This window comes from Populus nigra, chromosome 4, assembly GCF_951802175.1.
Source record: "Populus nigra chromosome 4, ddPopNigr1.1, whole genome shotgun sequence".
NCBI classification, from domain to species: Eukaryota; Viridiplantae; Streptophyta; class Magnoliopsida; order Malpighiales; family Salicaceae; genus Populus; species Populus nigra.
The window spans coordinates 947,806-972,787 of NC_084855.1; the positions used below are offsets into that span (position 1 = coordinate 947,806).

Sequence of the window (24,982 nt, forward strand, 5' to 3'; positions counted from 1 at the left end):
CCTTAAATTTTAGACATGGGGTCGATCACCAGGAACCTCCAAGGTGTTTTATTGGGTGCACCAGGTGTCACGGGCAAGAGGGTCACGACGTTACCAAAAACCGGCCTGACTGATTTTATGCGGTCAGTAATTTCTAAGGAAAAAGAAACCAAAGAGCCCTTTTACGTACTAGATTTAGGAGTGGTGTCTGCCCTCTTTGACAAGTGGACACGTACCCTTCCCATGGTATGTCCCTTTTATGCCGTCAAGTGCAATCCTGAACCAGCTCTCCTCGGTTCATTGGCGGCTCTTGGCTCAAACTTTGACTGTGCTAGCCAGGCCGAGATAGAATTGGTTTTATCTCTGGGAGTCTCTCCGGACCGAATCATTTATGCGAATCCATGCAAGCCAGGGTCACACATCAAATACGCAGCCAGCGTGGGTGTCAATTTAACTACATTTGATTCGAAAGAAGAGCTCGACAAAATTCAAAAATGGCATCCGAAATGTGCATTGCTCATTCGGATTAAAGCCCTTGATGATAGTATAGCAAGGTGTCCATTGGGTTCCAAATATGGCGCGCTTCCTGAAGAAGTCACGCCTCTTCTCGAAGCCGCTCAAACGGCTAGGCTCAATGTTGTTGGTGTTTCGTTCCATATAGGAAGCGGAGCCACATATTCTCAAGCATACGAAGGAGCCATAGCTTCGACTAAATCTGTATTTGAAGCCGCAGTTCGTCTTGGCATGCCTAGAATGACGATACTGAACATCGGCGGCGGCTTCACCGCTGGATCCCTATTTGACGAAGCAGCTACAACGATTAAACCCGCCCTGCAAGCTTATTTCCCAAATGAACCGGGCCTAACCATCATTTCTGAGCCGGGCCGTTTTTTTGCCGAGTCGCCTTTCACATTAGCCACCAACGTTATAGGAAAACGTGTTAGAGGAGAGTTAAGAGAGTATTGGATTAATGACGGTATTTCCGGCTCCCTGAACTGTATTTTAAATGATCACGCAACTATCACATGCACACCTCTAGCTTGCAATTCTAACAGTGCGAATCCCACGTGCAAAGGAGAAAGGAGCTACAGTTCGACGGTTTTCGGACCGACGTGTGATGCTCTTGACACGGTTTTGACGGGTCATCAGTTGCCGGAATTGCAGGTTGATGACTGGCTTGTGTTCCCTAATATGGGTGCTTATACAGCGGCTGCTGGGTCAAGTTTCAATGGGTTTAACACAGCTGCTATTTTGACTTACCTTTCCTACTCGAATCTGAGCTAGCCGTTTGCTGGTGGTGGGAGTTCTGAGGTTGCTTTTATCTCTCCCTTTTGTAATAAAGCAAGAAATTCTTAAACTAAAAAAATGCAATAATATTTCTTGTTTTTTACCAATAATGGATTTTGTATTCATGCATGGAATACCAGTTTTTATACTTTTATTTATTTGATTATTTCAATCTCAAGTATTTGAAGTCGAGAAAACCTCTTTATATTCTGCATGCAAATATCCATCTCTTAATATATATATATATATATATATATATATATATATATATATATATATATATATAACTCCTTCTTAAATCTAAGTCAAGTTAAATATTCGATTAGAATTTAGTAGAACAGAGAAGTAACTACCTATTTAACTATAATAAATTAATTGGATGATATATTTTTATAAATTCTTAAGATTCAAATCTTTGGTACGTACGACATCTAAAAAAATTATTAAAATTATTGAATACATTGTGGTAATAAGAAAATGTTCTTAAGATTTGATTAATGTTCAAAATAATCCGAGAATGCTCTTTATTATATTTTTTTTGAGTAAATATTAACCAATTGAATTAATTTAGTTCAAGTTTCTTAGTTCATATATTCTCAAAGATTCCACATATTTTCAGCCAAATTCTACATTTTGATAACTAATATTGGATTTCTTCTTTCAAGCTGTACAACAATTTCTTTATTTCCGTGAAAATAGTTTACAAACACAAAAAGGATACAATTTCTTGTACAAGCTATGGTTTTTTAGTAATAAACGTTGAAATATTGGACCCTATAAATAGTCAAATACTATTTGGTTAAGCACCATTAAAAAAAAATAGCAAACACGTCAATAGTATAATATCTCTTTATTTCCGTACCTTGGGCTAGAGATTGAAAAAAGCCCACATGTGTTAGTTTGGGCTAATAATAGGTTCGAGATGAAGCCCATAAACTATGCATCGGCCGACACTAAAACCCAACTCCACACGAGCATTGCTGGCGCTGCCATTGCAAAGACATTCGCGTCTCTCCGCCATGGAAGCTCTAATTTCCTCCGCCGCAATCTCCTCCTCTCTCTCCTCCTTTTCTCCAAAACGAAAGGAACTGAATGCTCCTCCCATACTCCTCCGATTCCACGTTTCTTCGAAAAGTAAGTCCCCTCCACACTCTCTCTATCATTTCTCTCCTTTACAATTCGTTTTTATTTTATTTTTATAATTTCAGAGGATAAGAAAGATTCGGATCTCCCATCCAGCTCTCACGATTCCAGCATCGTCCCTCTCTTCAACAACCCCTCTTTCTCCAAGGTAAAAAAATTAATTTTTCTTTCAATTTTTTTTTTTAACTGTGACAAATTGGTAAATTGATGATTATATCGGGGCAATTTCGGGAATTAGGATGCGGCGATGGGATTGGTATTGAGTGCGGCATCGGTGAGAGGATGGACTACAGGGTCAGGCATGGAAGGACCTTCAGTGACAGCTGTGTCCGAGGACGGATTCAATACGGAGAAAGTCTCGACTCTCCCGTGGTCTCTCTTCACGAAATCTCCACGTAGGCGAATGCGCGTGGCATTCACTTGTAATGTTTGTGGTCAAAGAACTACTCGCGCTCTCAATCCCCATGCTTACACTGATGGCACTGTCTTCGTTCAGGTAATTATCGGGTCAATTTGGTTATTTATTTGATTTGGAGTGTTAGGGTTTGTTGTTAAATTTTATTTATTTATTTCTCTTGCAGTGTTGCGGTTGCAATGTGTTTCATAAGCTAGTGGATAATTTGAACTTGTTTCATGACATGAAGTGCTATGTGAACCCGGGCTTTAATTATCGAGACGCTAAATGGGATGGTGGATTCAAGTTGTTTGATGTGGATGATGATCGAGATGATGGTGGTAGCGATGTGTTTCCGATCTAAAGAGGTGAAAATTATTGATCGTATGATGTACATTCTGTTTATTATACTGGGAACTGGTGTATATTGGGGTTGTAGATGGGGGTCTTTCATGTTGTTATTAGTTCTAGATGGAATGTTAGTGTCATTAATAACAAGTGAGGTTTCATTTTGAGCTGAACAGAATGTTATAATGTAGGAGTGAATATTTATAATGAAAAAACTTTATCTGGAATTGCGTACAATGTTGTCGATGGAATTTGGAAGATCAAGCGTTGGTATTGTTGAACAGTAACCTTGTGAGATTAGAATTTTGATAGTATGCATAAGTTGTGATAGGTCTGCTTTGATCTCTTGAAATTTGTGAGTTGACAAGCATTCTAGTCTAAGTTTTGAGGATGCGTGGTCTCCTGTTTGCATTGCTCTTAATCATTTTGTCCTCATATATATTACAAATTACCGTTAGAGAAATGAAAATCTTTTCAATGGCCCTTTTGGTGGGCACAATATGGTATTGTGGTTGATATTCATATATCTTGAGGAGAAATTCATCATTAGAGCCTAAGAGGGTAGAAGATAAATATGATGTCAGTCTGCGGATCTAGGAACCCTGCTCTATTTGGTTGATGTGCTTGAATGCAGAGTACCTAAGCCTGTGCTATACTTTCTATGGAGACCTATTAGTGGATATCAATAAAGCTAGTTTGGTAGTCACTAATCATAGCAGTTATTGTTTCTTATCTGACATTTTTCCCGATTATTGGAAATAGAAAATATTGTAACTCTAACATGTGCGATTGGAGAATGATATTTGTCAGACCAATGAATAGTGTTGTTTAACAAATAACGGTTATTGGAGACACTTCTGGTGATATTATGCAAGAAACCAAGTGAATTAGCTGTTTATATTCAAGAATGAGATTCTGTGAGCAAGCAGTTGGGTAGGTCAGGTTTTGCTGAATGAAAGACAAGCAGATTGAGATGTTCTTATTTTTCCAGTATCCATCTGCAGTGCTTAGCATCTCTTATTTTTTTCCAATGGATTTTTAGTTTTGACATGCGTTTATGTTAGAACTGAGATTTTAAACCTGTCTTCTTTGTTTTCTTTCCTTTTTGCTTTTTTTTTAGAAACTAGATCCAGGGTGGAAATGGTGGGAAATGGTGTTTTGGGATTTTCTTTTGATTTTTTAAAAAACTTGGTAGTTGGTGACTGCAAAATCAGACAGTATGTGTGTGCTTTTGGATGAACCATCTGTAGATTGCAGTGGATCTGCAGTCCTTCAGGTGGCAATATGTGAATCGTAATAAGTTACTTGTAGTTTGGCTGAATTACTACCGGGTAATCATTTGCTGTTAAGCATCTTGCAAATAGGATGCGCTAGCAACTGATGCATTAAAGTGCGCTTGCTTCCTTCCTGGGACATAATTTGATTAAGCCAAAGTTTCTTGACTTTAAAGTCTACACTGTGCCATCTGCAGTTGCAGGTATTGGGGATGGTTGAAGCAAAGCATAGACCTGATATCAGAGCCCTTCCACGGGATTTTGTTGGGAGACCTTGTAAATTTTTAATTTCTAACAGTAAATATTCGTTTCAATATCGGGTGGTCTATTGATCTATGCATCTTGGTAAAGTGATGACTAATGGTGCTGTGCAAGCTTCTCTAATTAATCTACGGTCTTATTTGATGGGCTAGAAAGAAGTCTTGACACAGCTTTCATGCATAGTTTGTTTTTTGGTAGGAGTAGGACCATCCGCTAGTGAATGATGCTTAGAATATCTTTACATGGGCAGTACATCGTTAGTACATTGCAAATGCGAGCCCGAAAGGGGCTGAAGGAGTAGGGAAGAGGTTCACTCTTGTAGTTACAGTCTGCTCTGCCTCTCAACTATGAGAGGGATTTCTTGGGCCTATTTGAATTGAAGGTCCAACAGGCCTTCGATTGCTCCAGCGCCTTGCATTTCAAGTGTGATCACTCTCGTACGACTACTTTCCTGACTGCATTTACGTGCATCTTCTAATTTATAGTATTTTTCAGTGCTTATTAGTTGCATTTAATCCAATTATTCAACTGCCCTCTTCATGTGTGCATAATGAAATGTCTAAATTAGACAGCATCTTGTGGTTAAATTTGTTGTTATTTATGGTGAAGTGATCTTGGACTGGCACTGCCCTGGTGATATCAATGATTATCACCAAGTCACCAAACCTTCCTTTTTAAATAAATAAATAAAACTCCTGTGGTTTTCAGGTTTTCAAGGCTGTCTGAATCGTAAAAAATTGTTTTTTTAAAGTATTTTTTATTTAAAAATATATTAAAATAATATTTTTTTATTTTTTAAAATTTATTTTTAATACCCGCATATCAAAATTAAAAATATAAAAAAATTGAATTAATAAAAATTATAAATTATAAATTATTTTCAAAAAAATATTTTTAAAATGTAAAAATAAATGAACTCGTAAGGGTCGTCATTAGCCAAAATATCCGCTACAGAGATGCCATCTTTACCATATATTTTGTTTGGAGGACATGATTGAAACAGATGGTGTGCAGCTGTGGGAAAGAACAGCACGAACCTGCTTTGATAATTGTAGTTTGAAAGCCAGCCATGTAGCTAATTGTCGATCGATCCCATTTCTAGCTTCATTTAATAACAAACTAGGATAACAAAACTAAAGAAGTGAAGTCGTTTTGTTGAGCAGAAATGCATGGCAATGTTAATGTGTGATTAGATAATGGATGGCAAAGTGAATGGACCTAGTTTGTCCACGGATTATCTGTCTGATTATACGATTTAACTTGTTTTTTAAATTGATTTTTATCTTAAAAAATATCAAATTAATTTTTTTTAATATTTTTTATATAAATATTAAAAATAAAAAATATAACAATACCCTCCATCTCATTAGTAACACATGTAAGATTTAGGATATATTTGGAAACGTAGTGTAAACTGTGTTTTTAAAAATTTTAATTTTTTTTATTTAAAATAAAATTACTTTTTATTAATATTAAAAATAATTTTTTAAAAAAATTATTTTAATATATTTTTAAATAAAAAACATTTAAATCATACTCCCACAATATAAATCAATGCCCAAGGGTTTAAACTTCCTTATCACCCTCTTGGTCAAGAAGAAAATATTTTTCTCTCAAAAGGGCAAATAGTGGTGAGCATAATTTATTCCTGAGATTTCAAGATAAGGTAAAAATCAAGGACCAGTTTCTTGTCCAGCTCAAACACTTATGCCACGTCAGGAACATCCGAACCAGCCAATGAGAGCAATCCTCAGAGATAACCCAGTTCGTCTGCCCATTCACTTTGCCACGCATTATCTAATCACACATTCAACTGCAAAATTTAAACCACACAAAAAGAACCTCTCAGCCTCACATTTGCACTCCATCGCCATTAAAACCAGCTAGATTCCCTTCTCCTTCCGATTAATCGCCTTCAGCACACAACACAAACAAGACCAGCAAAAACCAGGACAAAAAAGTTCAAGAATGGCCGCTGTCACCTCTGCTGCTGTTTCTATCCCATCTTTCACCGGTCTTAAGGCAGCCAGTGCCTCCAATGCCAAAGTCAGTGCCAGTGCCAAGGTTTCAGCCTCTCCACTTCCAAGGCTCAGCATCAAGGCTTCATTGAAAGAAGTCGGTGCTGCTGTTGTCGCCACCGCTGCTAGCGCAATGATTGCTAGCAATGCTATGGCCGTTGACGTCTTGCTTGGAGCTGATGATGGATCATTGGCTTTTGTTCCCAGCGAATTCTCTGTACCCGCTGGTGAAAAGATTGTCTTCAAGAACAATGCCGGGTTCCCACATAACGTTCTCTTCGACGAGGACGCTGTTCCAAGTGGGGTTGATGTGTCAAAAATCTCCATGAGCGAGGAGGATCTCCTCAACGCCAAAGGAGAGACTTTCGAAGTTGCCTTGAGCGACAAAGGTGAATACACTTTCTACTGTTCTCCTCACCAGGGAGCTGGCATGGTGGGAAAAGTGATCGTTAATTAAGTTTAATTACATGAAGAATCTGTAAGGATCATCTCACGTGTCTCTTCTTATTTTTTGGAAAGCAGTAATGAGAGAGTGTTTGGGATGGACAGAGATTGTATGATGCCCTTTAATTTTTATCAACGTTGTAGTTTTTTGTGATGCATCATGTTTCATCTTTGAGCATTCGTGTGCAGTTTGAATCCTATACATTAATTACCAGATAATTCTTGCAGATCTAGTTTCCCCTTTTCCCTAGCTGCAGAATTATAAAATATAAGTGGAAAATGCACCGTCGAAGCTCTTGCTGTGGCCAGATCTAGATACAGAATTCATCAGACTAATCTTTTTATTCACCATTCCGTTAAGTAAATTCAAATTGGAATTATAGTACATTGGCAGCTACCAGTAAACTGCACAGTTGAGAAGGCTCTAGACCTTGATTGAATCAGTATAAGCTGTATGTTGTTGTTTCTCGTAAATGAAAACAAAACTGGAACCTATGTGGTTAATGCATCAGGGAGGTTTGTACGGACTCCGAGCACCTTACCACCAACATCTGGGAAAGTCTCTTGTCCTGGCAAGTGGCTTACTTTGCCATTTCCATCTACCTGCACAGGGTATTTAAGAAGGTGTCCTTGCAATAGTGTAAAATTCTCCGCCGTGAACTTCTTCCAGTTATCTTCAGCGATTTTGTTCACACTCTTGACACAATCCAGACTTTCAGGCTCTTTAAACAAGTTATCAACCAACCCCAAGTGTTCTGCCCAGAGAGACATTCGATATCCGTATACCTGAAGAAGACACATCAATAAGCTTGATCAGCTAACCGAGGTTAGAATCCTTACAAAGGCATATCCAATGAGAATATGTTCAATAGCAATTAAATTGGCTTGGGCTCTGGGATATCCTAGAATGGAGGCAATAAAACTGAAGGACGCAATTGTTTCAGGTTTGAACTACAATAATGAAGGTATAAACCTGGCCTAGTGGATGCCTCTTCTTATTGCTCCATGTATGATGGGGCTGATATGCACCCATCGCAATCTCAGTATCCCTTGAACCGGCCATAGATCGTTGGTTAATGTTGGCAGACCCCAGTATTACGTACTCATCATCGACTACCATTCCCTTTGCATGTACGTAAATCATAAACCGTTGAAATTTTTGAGACATTGAAACCTGAAAAATGGTCACCACAAAATTATCAAGACAAAAGGATCATATATGATGCTATGCTTGAAATTAGCTAGTGTATCAATGGAACTCTGCCTCTTCCCCGTTTTCCACTCAATGAATGAATGGAAGTCGATCGATCCTTTTTAGTCATCAGAAGTTTTTATCTTATTGGAAAAGAATATGTGATCATTGGATAAGTGGAAGATAAGTTCCGTGCAGTATTGTTACCGTTTGATCACCAGAATTGTTTGAACCTGGCACCTCTTCCCTATTACCAAGACAGTAGAAATTTAAGTAGTCTTGTGGGTGTGAATTCTCAAGATTCATGGATTTCAACTCATTTGCTATGACTTCATACATCATTTGCATTGTCTGTCCCTGTAACAGAAAAAAACACATTAGTCACATGGATAAAATTCATATGGCAAATAAAGTAGGACACAATTTCCCTCTTGCAAAGAAAACAAATGACTGCCATAGCTCAAGAAATTAACAGCAGCAAAATATGGAGATTTACAGAATTGCCTTTACCAGCAGAAAGCGTGGCATAAAGGTAGGAAAGCAGATTAAATTTTTTTATAAAAATGCAACAAAAGATACAAAAGGTTTATCTGGAACATAGTCTCACTCTTAAGCGATGCAAATGTGGTAAACTTTAAAAATAAAAAATTGAATCTTCCTCTCCATCCTTGCAGTGTTCTCAACTTCACGCTTAAGAAATGACAAAAATTGCATGTAAAATCACCTGCCAAAAGAGGATTTCTTGAACAGAGGCGGAAGTGGGAACGCCCTCGGGCCACATTGGTATTACTACATAAACAGCAAATCTCTCCTTTGCTCTTATTTTACTTGCAATCTTCAATGCCAACTCCATGGGAATTAAGTTTTCAGCACCTAATCATACCAAAAAGAAAAAAAATGGTTAAAATAAAAGGAAAAGTGCCTTTTATGAGAATTTCTGAGGCAGTTATGAAAGTCAAGTAAACAATAGGTATTACTGTGACCTAGACCTAAATTAATAGCTGAAATGTTTTTAAATCCAGGATTATGAGTTTAAGACAGAAGACATATGCTCTGTTAGAAAAGGTTTATTTTAGCAGTATAGATGAGGTGACTGTTTAAGCATATTTTTAAGACAGTGAAATAACCTGCATTTTTATAATCCGACCACGCAAATGATGACCCAAGGAAATATTGATTCTCAATATATATGAAGTGTTGGGCAGATCTGATTGCCTGAATGTATGCTGTCTGAATGCTCTTGTCAATAACCAGATTTTTAGCACAAACGAGATTCTGCAACAAAAAGATGAAATAGAATTGATCAATTACGGTAATGTAAAAATTCAAATGCGGTGATGGTCATGCCAAATCAACAGAAAGGTCACACACTATTTTCCAGTCTACAAAAAAATTAACCTGTTTTTCAGCTTGATAAACATCTTTGGGAAATCCTTTCAAAGATCCTGAATCTATAGATCGGAAAACCTGTCAATTCACAAGAGCCACTAATGAAAATTTTATGTTACAAAGACTTTAAGAAGTCCAAAAGGTTTGCATAGAAAAGTGCATGCTAATGAACCTGAACATGCCAGTTTTCAGGGTCATCTTCCTCAGACACCCATAATGTAGGATCATCATTAGGGACTGATGGGGAAGGACCAAGTATCCATGAGATCCGTTCTAACTTTATTAATGCATCATCACGCCAATGAGTTGCCCTTTTGAAACTTCGTCCAAACTCTGACCATTTTGAGGCTTTCCTCCATCGCTGCTCAAAGTTAGTAAGCACATCATATGCAGCAGGCCCTTCAATTTTGCAATGCAAATCATGCCATGGTTGCCTTGGACCCTTTGTTCCTGCCTACCATTAAAAGAACGTACAAGGTAAATGGATAGTTCGCTATGCTAGCGCCAATGATCTGGAAGAGCATGCTAAATATAAATCCTGAACATGAAGATTGATCACAGTGTATCATCACAGAAATTGAATACTCACTGGAAAAGTTGGATTATGATAATCATCCTGAAATACAGTGTCAAGATCCCGAAATAAGCGATGTTCTGGTGTATCATAGCGGCCATCACAAAGATCTAGACCCCCTATAAAAGCAGTTATCTTCCGGTTGTTTCCAAATGCCTGTGTATCCACAAGTACACATTTCTGATGGTGTGTATAGAGGGTCCCAATGACCTGAAAATAGATATCACAATAAAGCTGTCAGCAAAGGTGCTGTTCAATCAGAAAACATAAGAGTGAAATCTATGGATGTTAGACTTATAGAGGCATTCCAAGTGAATTTTATAGATATCACCAGCATCGAAGAAACATAACCTTGATTAGACAATGTTAGGATATCACCTTTTCCCATTTAATAGTTTATATAACAGTCACTAACAAATTCATTTAAAAATGATACAGACATTACATGGACAACAGATCTCTTTCAAGAATCACCTGGCTAAAGAATGAACCAGGCTTTCATTCATAATCAAACCAAATTTGGACATTTTGACACACATGTCTAAGTTTGATGATTTGTTAATAATTCACTCTGGATTGAGGATAAAATACAATAAACAGGTGTGCACATGTTTTTGATCTCTGCAGCAGGGAAGACTTCATCTTTAATAAACCTATTTTCCTTCTATTTCTAATTCCTCAATCCTTTATTAACTTTTTAAGAAACAGGACAAGATAGCATGATCAAAGATGTGGCTAGAAGTATCGCCCTGTCTAGGCCCAGAAAAAACTGCAAACCACTGCTCATATGATAAGCAAGCACTTCTAATAATCAAACAATCACTGTATTAGTGATTAGTCATGTTAGAACTGATGAAGAAAATGATGGTACAGTAAGTGGAAAACTAAGCATGCCTGCTGCCTGAAAATGCTGAGCTTACTGCTAGCATAACGAGGTGACAACACACAATTCACTGAAGAATGCTTGAAAAACTTCCGAGTTTCTTCATCATGAGTCTGCATCACTCCATTCTGCAAGCAAAACCTTTTCAACATTACGATTAAGAATCTCCAATCACAATTCAACCAACGATAACTCAAGTATAGAATCACTTTCAGCAAATAGCAACAATTTAATTCTACAGTAAAAATTAACCAAAACAGGAACATATAATAAATCCTCCACATTCACTAAATAAACCATGTATATACAGAGAAGCCAGTTGAACTTCGAGCAATTAATAACAAGTCAATCATCTGTCCAATTTTAGCAAGAACCCAGTTGGTATAAACAGTAGACCAAGCTGCAACTTCTTTCCCACCAGTAGCCCTATAAACAATCAATTAAAAAACAGAATCCAAGAATCAAAGAAAACAAATCCTTCAATTTTTTAACCCATCAAACACCAACTGTGAACAGACAAAGAAATCCAAATTCAAGAAAGCCAGAAGTATCAAAATCCAAATTTAGCAAGATTCTAGTACTGTACAAATTCCAGTCTCAGGTATCACTGTCACCAATTATTTCTGTCCTTTCCAGTCAAGAACTCGTCATAAACATCAATTAAAAAAACAAAATCCAAGAATCCAAAAACATATCTTATCCCATAAAAAAAATATTCAAACAGTCAAAAAAAAAACATACCGTACGAAGAAAAAACTTATTATGAGAAGTCTTATCATCCCAAACCAACAACAAAACTCGCACACCTTCTTGTGATTTATACTTAAGCAACTCTCCCAAATTCAAATCCCCACCTCTCGGCAATGGCTTCGAAGGCTCCCTCACCAATTTCACCTTATGAAAAATCGACCAACCAGCTATATATACCAAATGATGTGCTTCTACTATAGCATGACAAATATCCTCCCAACATTTCCCATGCCTAAACACATTCCCATTCTCCAATTCAATCTTAGGCAAGCCCGAATCCGGCACATGCGCATCCTGATAAAGGGTAACGTTCCCTCCATGCCTCACCGGAAAATAACAATTCTCAACCCCGAGTTTGTCATCAGGCTGCTCACATTTCGTAAACCTCATCTCGACGTAAAGGGCACAATCAGTTTTTGGCGGTTTTCCGTACAATCCAATAATGGGAAACCAAGCACTGATCGTTTCACCTGACAAAATCTTCTCAACTTCAACACTTGCGGTCCCTATCAACTCAGCACCGAACATGTCATTATCTTTCACGTAAAAATCAATCTTTTCTGCCGGATGAGCCAAAGGAATCTTGAAATGTTCGTTCCAAACCGGGTTTTGACTGTTTGAAATCACTCGCGTGCGGGCGACTTTTGCTCCCGAGACACAGACTGTTACGTACGGGTCGCTGGTAATGATCTTGCGTCGATGGTTTTGCTGTTTCTTTCTTTCTTTAGAGAATGGGTGCCGGCATGGGTCGAATGCGCTAAAACACCGACGGAGACGCTCTGATACTAAATCCATGTTTGGTAACCGTCGAGCTTCGATTATTTTTAATTCGAGGTCTCCATGGAGAATCGATGTTGCTGTCATCGGATTATTGTCTGCTGCTGCCATTCTAAAAGCAAGTCAAAAAACCTTGCCGAGGAACGTGAAATGTCGGATACTAAAGTGTAATTATAGTAACCGTATCGCGGTATGTTTCTCGGTTTATCCGATGAAGCCAAACAGGGCTTAAACTGAAGGCTTGGAGAACGCGGAAAGAAACGGGGGAGAGTCTGGGGCGGTGTGAGCTGTATTAACAGCGAAGAATATAGTGACACGTGGATGGTTTTAGTGTTGTGTTTGTGCTAAACATTAAATAAATAATCTACCTGACCGTAGAAGTTAATTAGATGTCGACAGAAGTTTATTCTAAAATGGCAAACTGAATTTGGCGTGAAAGAATTAAAAAGCGAGGAGCTTTGTTTTAGCCAACAGGTAGTGTTATATACCTCGGATTGCCTCGTAGAAAATGGTTGATTTAAAATCTAGATTAATTCAAATTTAAAATTAATTAATTAATTCAGATTGATCTAATTAAAAATCTAAATTCATACATGAAGCAGTTAAGATTAAAAAAATATTATTTTAATATATTTTTAGTGTTGTGTTTGTGCTAAACATTTTAAAACATTTTAAAACAAAGCTCCTCGCTTTTTAATTCTTTCACGCCAAATTCAGTTTGCCATTTTAGAATAAACTTCTGTCGACATCTAATTAACTTCTACGGTCAGGTAGATTATTTATTTAATGTTTAGCACAAACACAACACTAAAACCATCCAAATATTTTAAAATCTAGATTAATTCAAATTTAAAATTAATTAATTAATTCAGATTGATCTAATTAAAAATCTAAATTCATACATGAAGCAGTTAAGATTAAAAAAATATTATTTTAATACATTTTTAAATTAAAAATATTTTAAAAAGAATGATGCTGGACAGTTGTGAGTTTCGAAAACCATGTGATGGTCCGGCAATAAATAAAAAGGAAAAATCAAAATCAAGAAATTTGCCAACCTAATCTGATGCTTCTTGAAGCGTAATTAACAACTCCTAGTTTCCTTAAATGCAGAGAGTTAACAGCACGAGTTGGCACGTGGCGTGGCAGCTCTGATGACGGGGGATCGAGGAGGATAGAAACCTTTTTCATTTCTGTAACGTACGGGTTCTTCAAACCATTCACTTTGCTGCGTTTTCTTATCTCTCGTATGCAAGATAGCTATTATTACATTATTATTATTATTATTATTATTATATTATATTATAGAATATATTAAAAGGCGTGCCTGATTAACTGTAGCTTGGCACCATTGAAACACTCACGTAACATTATTTTCTAGTAACTCATTTTGGTTTTCAAGATTTTATTATTAATTAAAAGTCAATTACTTTTAATTTTCTAATTAATTATGAAATTAAAAAAAAAAGATCAAAATGCAAAATATAACTAACATAGAAGGCATGCCAGAAATTGCATGAAAAATACACTTAGATCATTTATCTTCGAAATAATACAATTTAGGTCCTCATATATTTTTAAAAATCAACTTTGATATAATTCATTTGTGTTATTTTTCAGTTCCTTGTTAAAAAAAGGGGTTGCCGAATTTCAGTGATGAGAAAAAAAATCATCATTCACTCCATTTCCAACCTCCAAAATGAATTTTCTTGGTTCCCATGAGTTCCATGAGATGAAAAGAGTTTCACGTTGGTTGTTTATAGTCTCAATATTGCACAAAAATATATATAAGTCGACGAAGTCAAAACTAACCCAGTTTGATTTTGAATTTTTGAACTATTTTTTTAATATTTGGAGTTGATGAAATGATTTATGGGTGTTACAAAGGTGTTAGTGAGATGTTTTTAAGTTGAAAAGACTTAAAATTAGGTTTTTTTTACTAAAAGAGTCATGACCTGATTTTATAAGCTCCACTGTGGTGGCTTGAATCTTAGCCAGCATACAATACGCCATCTGCCTTGATGAGTGACGTGTTAGTTACTTTTTTTCTAGGAAAAAAAATGAAAAACCTGTAATTCACCCCTTAAAAAAAATAAAAAATAAAAACAAGTATACCCACGACCTCAGCTTGGAGGCCCACTAACACTCCTAGCCTTTACATTGTAGTGACCTAGGCACACCAGGCTATAGTGTCGACTCCTTTAAATTCTTTTTAGGTTGGATATAAATTTAAGGGAAAGAATTTATTGAACCTGGTTGAGTTCATAGTCTGAGTTATAAGTTTAACGAGTTAAGCCATGATACTCGGAATTTTTTTTCTAATATTACTTTTTTAAAATCAATATTGTTTTTTAACATATATTTTTTTAAAATAAATTTTAAATTTATATTTTAATTAATATCCCTCATATGTGATTTGTTTTTTTGCTTATTTAACATGTTTTGGACAAAAAATATTTTTTTATGGTGTTGTGCATATTTAATTTTTAAAAAGATTATCTTGATTCATCTATAGTATTTTTTTTTATTTTGTATACAAGAACTTTGTTTCTTAGAATAAAAAATATTTATTTTTAGATGACATTTCTAATATATGCTACATTGCATAATACTTTTTAACTTTTATTTTCAATCAATTTAATATATTTTTCTATTGTTAGTAGTGTTTAATTGAATAAAAATTTAATTTAAAAAAAATCAGTAGAGACTATCGGGTAAATATCTTGTCTTATAAGATTAAATATTTTGATTTATACCTGTCTTGATTTTTTCAATTTTATTTTTAGTTATCATTAATAATTTTTTTCGATTATTAATATATATAATTCTTGGTTTATTTAATTACATGCATGCATAAGCTTTTTAATTCGCATTTAATTTTTTTATATACAAAAATATGTCAAAAAAAAAACATGCATGTAGAATATTTTTGTAAGAGAAATTTTTTGGCTCATGACAGAATGTTGGTCAATAGCTAGTACTGGGCTAAATTCGATAAGTTATTGTTTTGAAATTTGATTTGAATCGGTAGGTTGATTTGTAACTGGAGAGTGGAGATCTAGGTTATGTCGTGTATCAACAAAAATAAAAAGGTCACGACCCGATTAACATAAGAAAAAATTAGTCAAAACCCATCAATTTTTTTTTAATTTCAATTTTTTATAAAATAAAAAAATAAATTAACTCAAGTTAACCTGATTCAAGCCACCTACCATGTCAAGTCATTTGTCTCATGACCCATAATTTACCTTAAGTTGATTATTGGATTGGATTTAAAAATTGTGATAGAGTTGAGTTTAATTTAAATTAATTTTAATATTGATTTGATTAAATTTAAAAAATATAATAAATTAATTTATAATTTAATTAACCCAATTTAAACCAAATAAAAATAAAAATGAAATAACTCGATTACTCAATAACATAAACTCGAGTCAAACTTAATAAAACTTGTGACACTCAACTTCGTGTATATTTTATGTTTTATATTTTGTTAGCTGGATTTCAATCATTAAATTTAATGTCACGTGTCAATGCCAAAAACCTTGCTTGATCTCTCAAGACATGCAGATTAATAAGAAAAAAATAATTTTTTTACGTTGAGATCACGGGTCCAAGAATCTGCTTGCAGGGAGCCAAACTAGTTTATATTTGGCTTAACACGAACAATCCGTTTACACGTCTCCCTTTCTTCCTCGGAGAGCAGTGCACATGAAAAAAAAGTAATACATTGCTTCCCATGTATTAAGTTGTTTGTTACTTTTCGGGCAAGCGATCCACAGACCCTATATAATAATACAAACTACACTGTCAACACCTGACACTAATGCCATCCAGAATTTAAGCTCTGGCATCTTGCTGTCCACTCTTGGAGGTTCAGGTCTAGAGATGAAATGGTTTGGAACTTACATTTGGCATGGATCCAATGTAGCTAGACGAGACTTTCGATTCTAGAAATTCCAATCTTGGTTTCTAGTACTCCCCATAAACAAATATACCAGGGAGGTTTTGAGGATAAGATATAGAACACTAGGGCTCAGCTTAAAACCAGAGAAGCTATGACTGTTGTTTGAGAAACCTTTTTAATAACTAGGCATCCACATAGTTGGAATTAACGACCTTTTGATTTGCAATGGGAGGAGCGGTCCTCATCATGAGACTCTGAATGAAGGCTATCATCTACATAAAATTGTTTAGGAGAATGAAAATTATCAGTAAATAGTCAACACTACGTTTAATAGCAACACAAAGAGCTTACAGAGTCCTGCAAAGATTAAAATGCACACAATCCTCACACTAAGATACAGGGGAACTGGGAGTGAAAATTGAGCTGGGATGCCCCATTTTGGAGGTCCAGTTGATTGAATGGTGTTCTCATGCTTTAAAATTCAAGCTCAGCTTGCAAATTGAGTCTCTCAAACATAAGTTTCATAGATATAAGATGGACAGTTTGCATCTCGGTATCATGGCCAAGTTTGAACAGACTGGAGTTATGGCAGTTCTTGTGCTTTTATATTCAATCTCAGCTTGCAACTTGACAGCCTTAAACAAAGTTTTCATCAATTCCATATGGGCTCTGTCAACTAGATACTATGGCTAGGTTGGATAGACTGGAGTTATGGGCAGATCAGGCTAAGCCTTAAGTGTAGACTTAATAGATTTGTGTTCGACAGAGTCTGGTACCATAACTCCCAACTAAATTGGACACCTCACTAAACTGACTAGATTCCTAGCTCATTATAGAACAGATTAAGCTTTGGCTATTGCTCAGTACTAACAAAACATAATGTAAAAGCTCTTACCGATGCAAATCCGACGCACATAATACTGAAACCAGGGAAGGGGAACGGCGCCCTTTCAGAGAGGAATAAAGCTGGAAAACAATTTTGACTTTTTTAGTTTTCGTTTGAACTTTAGGCCAGAAAATAATTTCAAAAATGAAACTCCACTCACCTGTTAAAGGAGAGAAAACCAAGGGAGAAATGACATTGGCGAAGGAACTTATTCCAGAAATGCACCCTTGAGCCTTCCCCTGAAAAGGAAAAGAGAATTATAAGCATTAAAGGCACTCAGGCTACACAAACAGGACCCATATCCATATGCAAATAAGAAGACATTTGGTGTGTCTTGAACTGAAGAATATTGAATGCAAACTACAGGATAACTTCATTTGTTGTTTAACATGCATTCTTTTCTGTCAAGACTCGGTCTACCGACTAAAATCTTGAACCACTGGTAAATATAGTACCTGCTCACAGGATCCAACTTGCTTGGACACAATGCTTCGCATCTGCAATTTATCTTTGTAATATTATTTAGAGAATGCTGTAAGCTAAATGAAGACGAACTTCACAATAACAAATGAAGCAATTACTTACACATGGTTGTGAAAACACAAACAAAAGAGAGAACATGGAAGCAACATAAGGCACCTGTAAGGATCAGCTTTGAAGAAGTTAGCAATGCGAAGACATAACAAAAATTAGAGAAAGCATATACCAGAAACAATGAGTAATATTGAAAAACCTAATACAAAGTAAAAGAAAAGGCATAAAAAACAAAAGGAAGAAGCTTGTTGTCATGTCTTAAGTTTCAAAGAAGTACCCAGAAGGTCCACGCTATGCTGTAAAGAAACACCTGCATCCAATGCCATAAATTATTCAATGACACGACCTGACATAAAGGTTACAGCTTATAGACCTAACAACTAGTTGAGGACATTATTCTGGTTTCAAATAACATTTTGGGCTCAATTCAAATTGTATAGAATACAAGGTGCTTACATGTACACAGGTAAAAAAGAGCCCCACTGCAAGCAGCCTTGCTTCTCCGAGAGCAGGAGTCAATATAGGCATAATAACCAACTGCAGGTTGTTCACCAATAATTCTATGTTGGAAAGCACTATGGGAAACAAGTGACAGAGAATGTCATTAAAACCGAAACAAAATAGAGTTTACAATTACCTGTGAAACGGTCCCTGCAATCCCAGAAATCACCATCAAAACAGCAAATTGATCCTTGCTAAAGTGAAATTGCGCCTTCAAATAGTACTGCAAAGAAAAAATTACCATTAAGTCTCATACATAAATATGATGAATTTGTTTTTAAACCCAAATGATAATGGGGGCAGTGCGCCTAATGATATTGAATCATTCTTACAACACACGGTAAGCCTAATTCATGTAATTAGGAAGGTACCATTAATGAAGCATGAAGGCCAACTTCCGCAAGACTGTAGAAAAATGCAACAACAGCAGCTTGCGAAAGGGTCACACTGCATATAATCACTATACATATAAATATTTGCGACAACGTAAGCTCCAGAAAAACTTCAGAAGCGAGTAAAGTCAAGCACTTGTTACAAGTAGAATGCCTTGGCACAAATTCCCTTTCTCCCACATATTCATCAGTTGAAGCATCAATAGAAAAAAGTTTACGATTTATAGAGGAGGAGCCACTAACCTGCTCTTAAGCAAGCAGAGCATATCCTCCAAGGAAGGTGCTGATTTAAAAACCTGCACATTTTTGCTTGGAATTTCATGTGCAAAGCATGCAGCATTAGCTTTTCCTTTTCCTTTCCCGTTCCCCTTATATGTTAGTATTGGCGTAGAGAGTTGTTCATCGATGATGGAGTCCTGAAGAAAAAACCTCATGTACACTAGAGCTGCGATTGCCACTAAGGCAGAAACCTGATGAAAAGGTTAAGTTAATGATAAAAACGTTAAGAAAAGGAGACGGAGACGGAGAGAGAGTGTGTGTTTTGTACCTGGAAGGTGGAGGAGGTGGAGAGGAAACGAGTGGAGAGGTTTCCGCATACGAAAGCGGAGGATGCAATGCCTGAAAGAATCCCAAACGTCGAGGCTCGCCGACTCTCCGGAACATTGTCTGCCTGGAGATAGAAAGAGATGATCTAAAGGGAAACGAAGACAAAAAATGGGCCGCGTTGTTTCATATTACTTTAGCCCAGTTCACTTTTTAATCAAAACCAACCGACCCGATTCCAAGCCTGTTCTTTGTAGTTTAAAATAGGGCCTGACAATATTCAGTGCTGAACATCGGTCAACAAACACTAATTTCGATCTTGATTCGTTAATATGTCGACTCTAGCCCAGGTTGGTTTTTTTTTTTTTTTCCAATCATGATGGATATTGACCGGTAAAGTCCAGTGGTCCGATAGGTCTAAATCTATAAAAACAAATTTAATTTTTTTTTAAAATGATATTATTTTAAAATACAAACAGGTTAATCATGGATTCACTTAACAAAATCACGAGCCCGAGCCTCGACCAATTCAGACCCAAGTATGATAACTATATCAACAAGTGTGACTGACTCGGACGAATCGCAGCGCTGCTTAGCAAATAATTGCAGACTTTCATTTTACAACATTGGGCCTGTTTGAGCATGATCCAGAAACAATGTTAGGCTTTTAACCAGTCTAAAAAAACTGGTGGGCTTTACAGCCTGTGGAATGAAAGTACCAAGCCATACAGTATATCCAGCAGAGGTACAAGTATAAATGTACAGTAATATTCTTCGAAAGAAGGGGGGGAAGGTGTTTACCACATAGGCGAGAGCAAGGCATTGGACACTTCCTTCACAGACCATGGCCACGAGAGTCCTGACGACATAATACGCATAAAAGAAGTTCCTGGTCCTGCTGTAGGCCAATATGGCTGCAATAATATTTCAACTCAAGTACGGTTCCCGCAAGCATTTTCTTAAAGAAATCGATTAAAAGAAAATTGACTTCGATCGGTCTTGCTAATTAATTCAATAATAATGGCGTGAATTAGATTCACTGAGTACATTTTTTTGTTTGTTTTTAAATCTATATTTTGGTATTTTATAAAGGTGTATTTAGTTATATATATATATATATATATATATAATTAATATTTTTAATGCTTTTTCATGGTTTTGATATATTAATGACAAAAATAAATAAAAATAAAAATATTTTGATATATTTTTATTGATTAATTATGTCATGAGCTTCTCATTTTCTTTGATTGAAGGGGGTTCAGTCAAATAATTAGGCTTAAAATCAACGTAATCGTTCTAAAGTTCTTGTCATTATTTTTTTTTTCTCATCTTCATTTATTGAAACAGCTTGTATTCACAATCAAGTCAAATAATGACTAGCCAACCATAAAGTTGTAATTTCTTGAACTTACTTGATTGAAGCAGCTTATATATATTGACAATCAAATAACAATTAACCAACCATAAAGTTGAAAATCCCCAACCTATAACAAGGAAAGTAAAACTATGTATAGGAAGCTTGAAATGAGTCGATCATGACAGTTTAATTATAAACTTACAAATCTTTTCAGTAATAGTTTTTTTCTTCAAAAACGCTTTTTTTTTCATAATCAAAATTAATTCCCTGCTAAATTATTTGCTCTTCGAGGACAGTAGATTATTGAATTACCGCTCGATCATTCATAGAAAATCTCCTGGAATCCAACGAAACAGTACATGCTTACCTGAGGGAACTATTATAAGACTCATTGGAACAGTAAGCAAAGCTTTCCGACCATACTTGTCCGACATGTTCCCTATCAAAGGCATCGTTACCAGCGTCCCAAGCCCTATAATCTGCATAAAACAAGACATCTTTATTAATTGCCACCAATTCTTTACTTCCATTCAGAACAATGTTTCTTTTTTTGGAGTTTTTTAAACTAAAATTCCAAGCTCCTAGTCTTTCTTCTTTCCGTGGAAAAAAATAAAAAACCTCAAAGACCGGCATGTTAATCAAGTAACCGGCCGATCCAAAACTTGACTCTGGCCAAGTTCATCTTATCTTAAATATTATTTTTACACAGACATCAAATCATAGCTTAGATTAAGCCACAAAAGTGACGAAACAATACATGACCGACGGTATAACTATGTAAGAAAGGATATGAGCGTAAGAGGGCAGGCAAGCGAAAGTTCTTGAAGAAAAAGGAGTTCCAAAGAAAAAGAAGGGAGATTGCGACAACCTACATGTCACTGTCGACTATTGTCATTGTTCCCCAGGAGACGGTCCAGTGGTTAAGATTAAGTTTCAGGTTTGAATTTTATAAAAAGTAACCAATAAGCTGTGTGGTACTTCCAATGAACTACAAAACACGACACTCGTAACACAATATAGTAGGCAAAATGTGATCGTGGGTCCTCAAAGGTGATGCTTTTTTATGAGAAGACACTTGGATATATTTTATTTTATTTTATTTTGACAAGAATCTTAAATTGAAAGAGCTAAAAGGCTTGGCGACACGCCGACACCCATGGGAAGTTTCGTTTCACGAGGTTGATTTAATTCATGTCATAGAAGACTGAAACCTTTGCTTTGCACGTAACATTGTGTTTTTTTAAAAAAAAAATATTTTTAGATTAAAAATATATTAAAATATTGTTATATTAACATATTAAAATTATTAAAATATATTTTTTTTCAAATAAGATACACTTTAAAAAAAACATTCAAAACAAAAACTCTAACAAAATAAAATTATAATCAGAACCTAATAATTAAACAGGCTCGGGAAAAAAAATAGCATATGCATGGAAGAAATTAGATAGAGATAATAGACTCCACCAATTTCATGGTTTGAATTGGAGAGTTTTATACCTGCATGATTATCCTTAAAAGCAGTCACTATTGTTGGCCTAAAATTAAATGGAAAATGCTTTTGATTAAAAACAATAAGCACAATTAATTAGCAGGGAAAATTTTCTTCTTCTTGCACAAACTCACTAATTAAGCTTATATTTTGGTAGATTGAATTGGAAAGGAATTTTAGCACGGTCGAGGACTAGAAATTTAACTTAGGACGATGATTGGTTGAGGGTTAAACACCTGAAAAGAAACAAGAATAATTGATGATAACAAGAAGAAAAAATAGAAAACAAAAATTACCGTTTTTTGAAGTCCACTTAGATAAATGGCCAGGGAGCATTCATCTTCTCCAGGACAAAGTGCGGACATAAAAACATCAGTCATGGCTGGAGTCACCATGGATGTTGAGGAGTGAAGAAAGTGAGTCAAGAAGAGATGGCTTAATGCCGAAAGTTTTGTTTTTCCATCTCTCTTTCCCTTGCTTGCGAAGGCTCTCGAAACACAAAGAAGGAACTAACTAAAGCAAAAGCTACATACCAAAACCTATAAAATTAAAACATGCAATTAAAGCACCACCAGTAAATAACGTCTACATATAACCTGGAAAAAATATGTCTTGTGTTTAGGCTCGAGGCATCTGACATTTAAAGCGCACTATCGTAGTTGAGCGTTTGGGAGGTAGTGGGTGTCCATTTCACTGCTGTAAACGCTAGCACATGACAGCAAAACTACCACTATTCCAAAAACATGTCAAAGAAATCAGCAACCTTGTAAAGTCAGTTACTTCTAACTCTTCTTTCTTGATTTTACCACAACCGAAGCGGGAAGACCAGTGGCAGTGTAAAAGGATTCATTATGGCTTGAAATTCTTGTCCTGAACTTCATAAGAACCTGCTTCGTACTCATGTACCGTAATTTCTCTAGGCGTGTGAGTTTTGAGTGAGCCCATTTCATATCGAGTCAGAGATGGATCAGTCCAGCAGAATTCTTGGTTAGGCTTATTCTAGTCTATGTTAAGTTAACATGGGGTAACCCTAAAGTTGACTGTATCAAACTCAAATTAACAGAAAAGTGAAAAGGTGGGGTATGAGTTAGCGGTTAGCAGATTCTCCGCATACGGTGGCAAGTGCATCCAAACTGTATATCTACTGAAACTGAAAGGAAACTTCCTATGATTGGAGAGGCAGAGAGGACAGAGAAACTCTTTTTGTTAACTGCATACACCACACTGTGGCCTCATGATACTGGATTTTGGATTCAAGAAGAATATATGTTTGACACTTTAACCAGAATTTCAAGGACTAAACTTAAAGTAAGATATATTATGCCTGTAAATGATTGATGGGAAAACAAATGGTTCATAATTAACAAAGAACAGAATCATGCATCGTGACCTTAAATTAGCAGAGAAAGGGTGAAGACATGAGTGAAATCATTAAGAATGTTTAATGGGAAACGGCAAAAAGAAAATGAGAAACAGAAGAGCATACCGCTTGTTGGAATCCGGTTAGGTAAATGGCCAAAGAACACTCATCTCTTCCAGGGCATAAGGCCGACATTGTGACATCAGTAATGGCAGGGATCACCATAAATGTTGAGAAATTATGCAGAAATATTGTCATGAAGAGATGACTTAAACCTGACAACTTTTCCATTTCTCAACAACAGCTGAAGTGGGACTAGGAAGGGAAGGAGCAAAAGAAAGTAACCCACTCCTTGCCGAAAGAACCCACAAGTGACACATAAAGCTGCAGAGATTTCTTTGGATGAATAAGTTAAACACGCACTTCCATATTTATATTCGTGAGAGCAAGTGAAGTTATTTATGCTGATAAATTGTGTGATACTCTAGCTGTAATTAATACCGGAAGATAAAAGGGAAAGTTTTATCATTTCTTTAGATTAAATATGATTTCTTTTTTCTTTTTTCTTTTTTCTACAAGTGTCCCGTAATTACAACGTAAACACCCCAAAGTTCTTTATTTTTTGCAGAGCCATGTAAAAACAATAGTCTAACAAAATTCCAAGAATTTTATTACATGCCAGATTTATTACAGGGATAAAAACTATCACATCACAGTGCAATTCACATGAAAGTGAGATTTCTAAATAATTTTCATAATAAATCTAATGTTTTCGCATTTAACGAGAATATATCACATCTGTGCCTAATAAATTTCTTCCATAAAATACGATTCTTTTGTTCCTCCAAGATCTTTAAGGGAAAGATGCAAGAGTTATTAAAAAATAAAAAAGAAGCAAATTAACAAGTTAAAGTCGTGCCCATTACACTTTTCGTTCCTGTTTCTTTCTTCTACCAAAAACATCAACAGGGAAGTTATACCTTGGACTATGACACTATTCTTTCTTTTTTTAGGATAAATAAAAGTAAAGTGTGACAGTGATCGGGTGAGTGATACGTTGCTTGCAAGTTCATGCAAGAAAAACCAGCCCCAATTATTCAAGCTAGGATTCCATTTCGGACTCTGAAAGGGGATAATTACGCAACGAAGCGTGCAAGTTTACTTTTGCCTCACCGAGTAAGGTTGCTAACTGAAGGAGTGCTGGCAAAACAAAATTGGTCGCGAATCTAAGAAGGCAAGCTTCCCGGATCAGAATCTTAAGAAAAATTAAATAAAAAATCTATGATAGAATTTG

The 24,982-nt window shown here is 35.9% G+C and overlaps 5 protein-coding genes across 7 annotated transcripts; 3 read left to right on the forward strand and 2 right to left on the reverse strand.

Moving 5' to 3' along the window:
- Positions 1-15: 15 nt before the first annotated feature.
- On the forward strand, positions 16-1,263 carry LOC133692790 (ornithine decarboxylase-like). Its single transcript, XM_062113938.1, has one exon. The coding sequence runs from the start codon at positions 16-18 to the stop codon at positions 1,261-1,263; it is 1,248 nt and encodes a 415-aa protein (XP_061969922.1).
- A 963-nt stretch (positions 1,264-2,226) lies between these two features.
- LOC133691403 (uncharacterized) lies at positions 2,227-3,388 on the forward strand. Of its 2 annotated transcripts, none has more exons than XM_062111893.1 (4): positions 2,227-2,400; positions 2,475-2,557; positions 2,648-2,905; positions 3,054-3,388. In XM_062111893.1, the coding sequence occupies exons 1-4, from the start codon at positions 2,286-2,288 to the stop codon at positions 3,165-3,167; spliced, it is 570 nt and encodes a 189-aa protein (XP_061967877.1). In that variant the 5' UTR covers positions 2,227-2,285; the 3' UTR covers positions 3,168-3,388. The 2 variants fall into 2 exon arrangements, with proteins under 2 accessions (XP_061967877.1, XP_061967876.1); XM_062111892.1 differs by having other exon boundaries at positions 2,228-2,400; positions 2,991-3,388.
- A 3,102-nt stretch (positions 3,389-6,490) lies between these two features.
- Positions 6,491-7,302, forward strand: LOC133692416 (plastocyanin B, chloroplastic). The gene has a single exon (XM_062113330.1). It carries the CDS (start codon positions 6,655-6,657, stop codon positions 7,159-7,161), a length of 507 nt encoding a protein of 168 aa, XP_061969314.1. The 5' UTR covers positions 6,491-6,654; the 3' UTR covers positions 7,162-7,302.
- A 162-nt stretch (positions 7,303-7,464) lies between these two features.
- On the reverse strand, positions 7,465-13,018 carry LOC133692415 (phospholipase D delta-like). Its single transcript, XM_062113329.1, has 10 exons — positions 11,928-13,018; positions 11,198-11,314; positions 10,319-10,513; positions 9,902-10,183; positions 9,739-9,807; positions 9,468-9,615; positions 9,065-9,213; positions 8,548-8,697; positions 8,122-8,322; positions 7,465-7,934 (listed from the first exon to the last, which is right to left on the reverse strand). Exons 1-10 carry the CDS (start codon positions 12,822-12,824, stop codon positions 7,641-7,643), a joined length of 2,502 nt encoding a protein of 833 aa, XP_061969313.1. The 5' UTR covers positions 12,825-13,018; the 3' UTR covers positions 7,465-7,640.
- A 3,266-nt stretch (positions 13,019-16,284) lies between these two features.
- LOC133691093 (uncharacterized) lies at positions 16,285-24,135 on the reverse strand. 2 transcript variants are annotated; one of them, XM_062111428.1, is made up of 14 exons: positions 23,815-24,135; positions 21,204-21,315; positions 20,278-20,390; positions 19,481-19,603; positions 19,177-19,403; positions 18,913-18,988; positions 18,678-18,764; positions 18,497-18,577; positions 18,318-18,350; positions 18,092-18,145; positions 17,962-18,003; positions 17,667-17,745; positions 17,516-17,586; positions 16,285-16,892 (listed from the first exon to the last, which is right to left on the reverse strand). In XM_062111428.1, exons 1-14 carry the CDS (start codon positions 23,977-23,979, stop codon positions 16,803-16,805), a joined length of 1,353 nt encoding a protein of 450 aa, XP_061967412.1. In that variant the 5' UTR covers positions 23,980-24,135; the 3' UTR covers positions 16,285-16,802. The 2 variants fall into 2 exon arrangements, with proteins under 2 accessions (XP_061967412.1, XP_061967413.1); XM_062111429.1 differs by lacking the exon at positions 23,815-24,135 and adding an exon at positions 22,625-23,804.
- Positions 24,136-24,982: the final 847 nt, after the last annotated feature.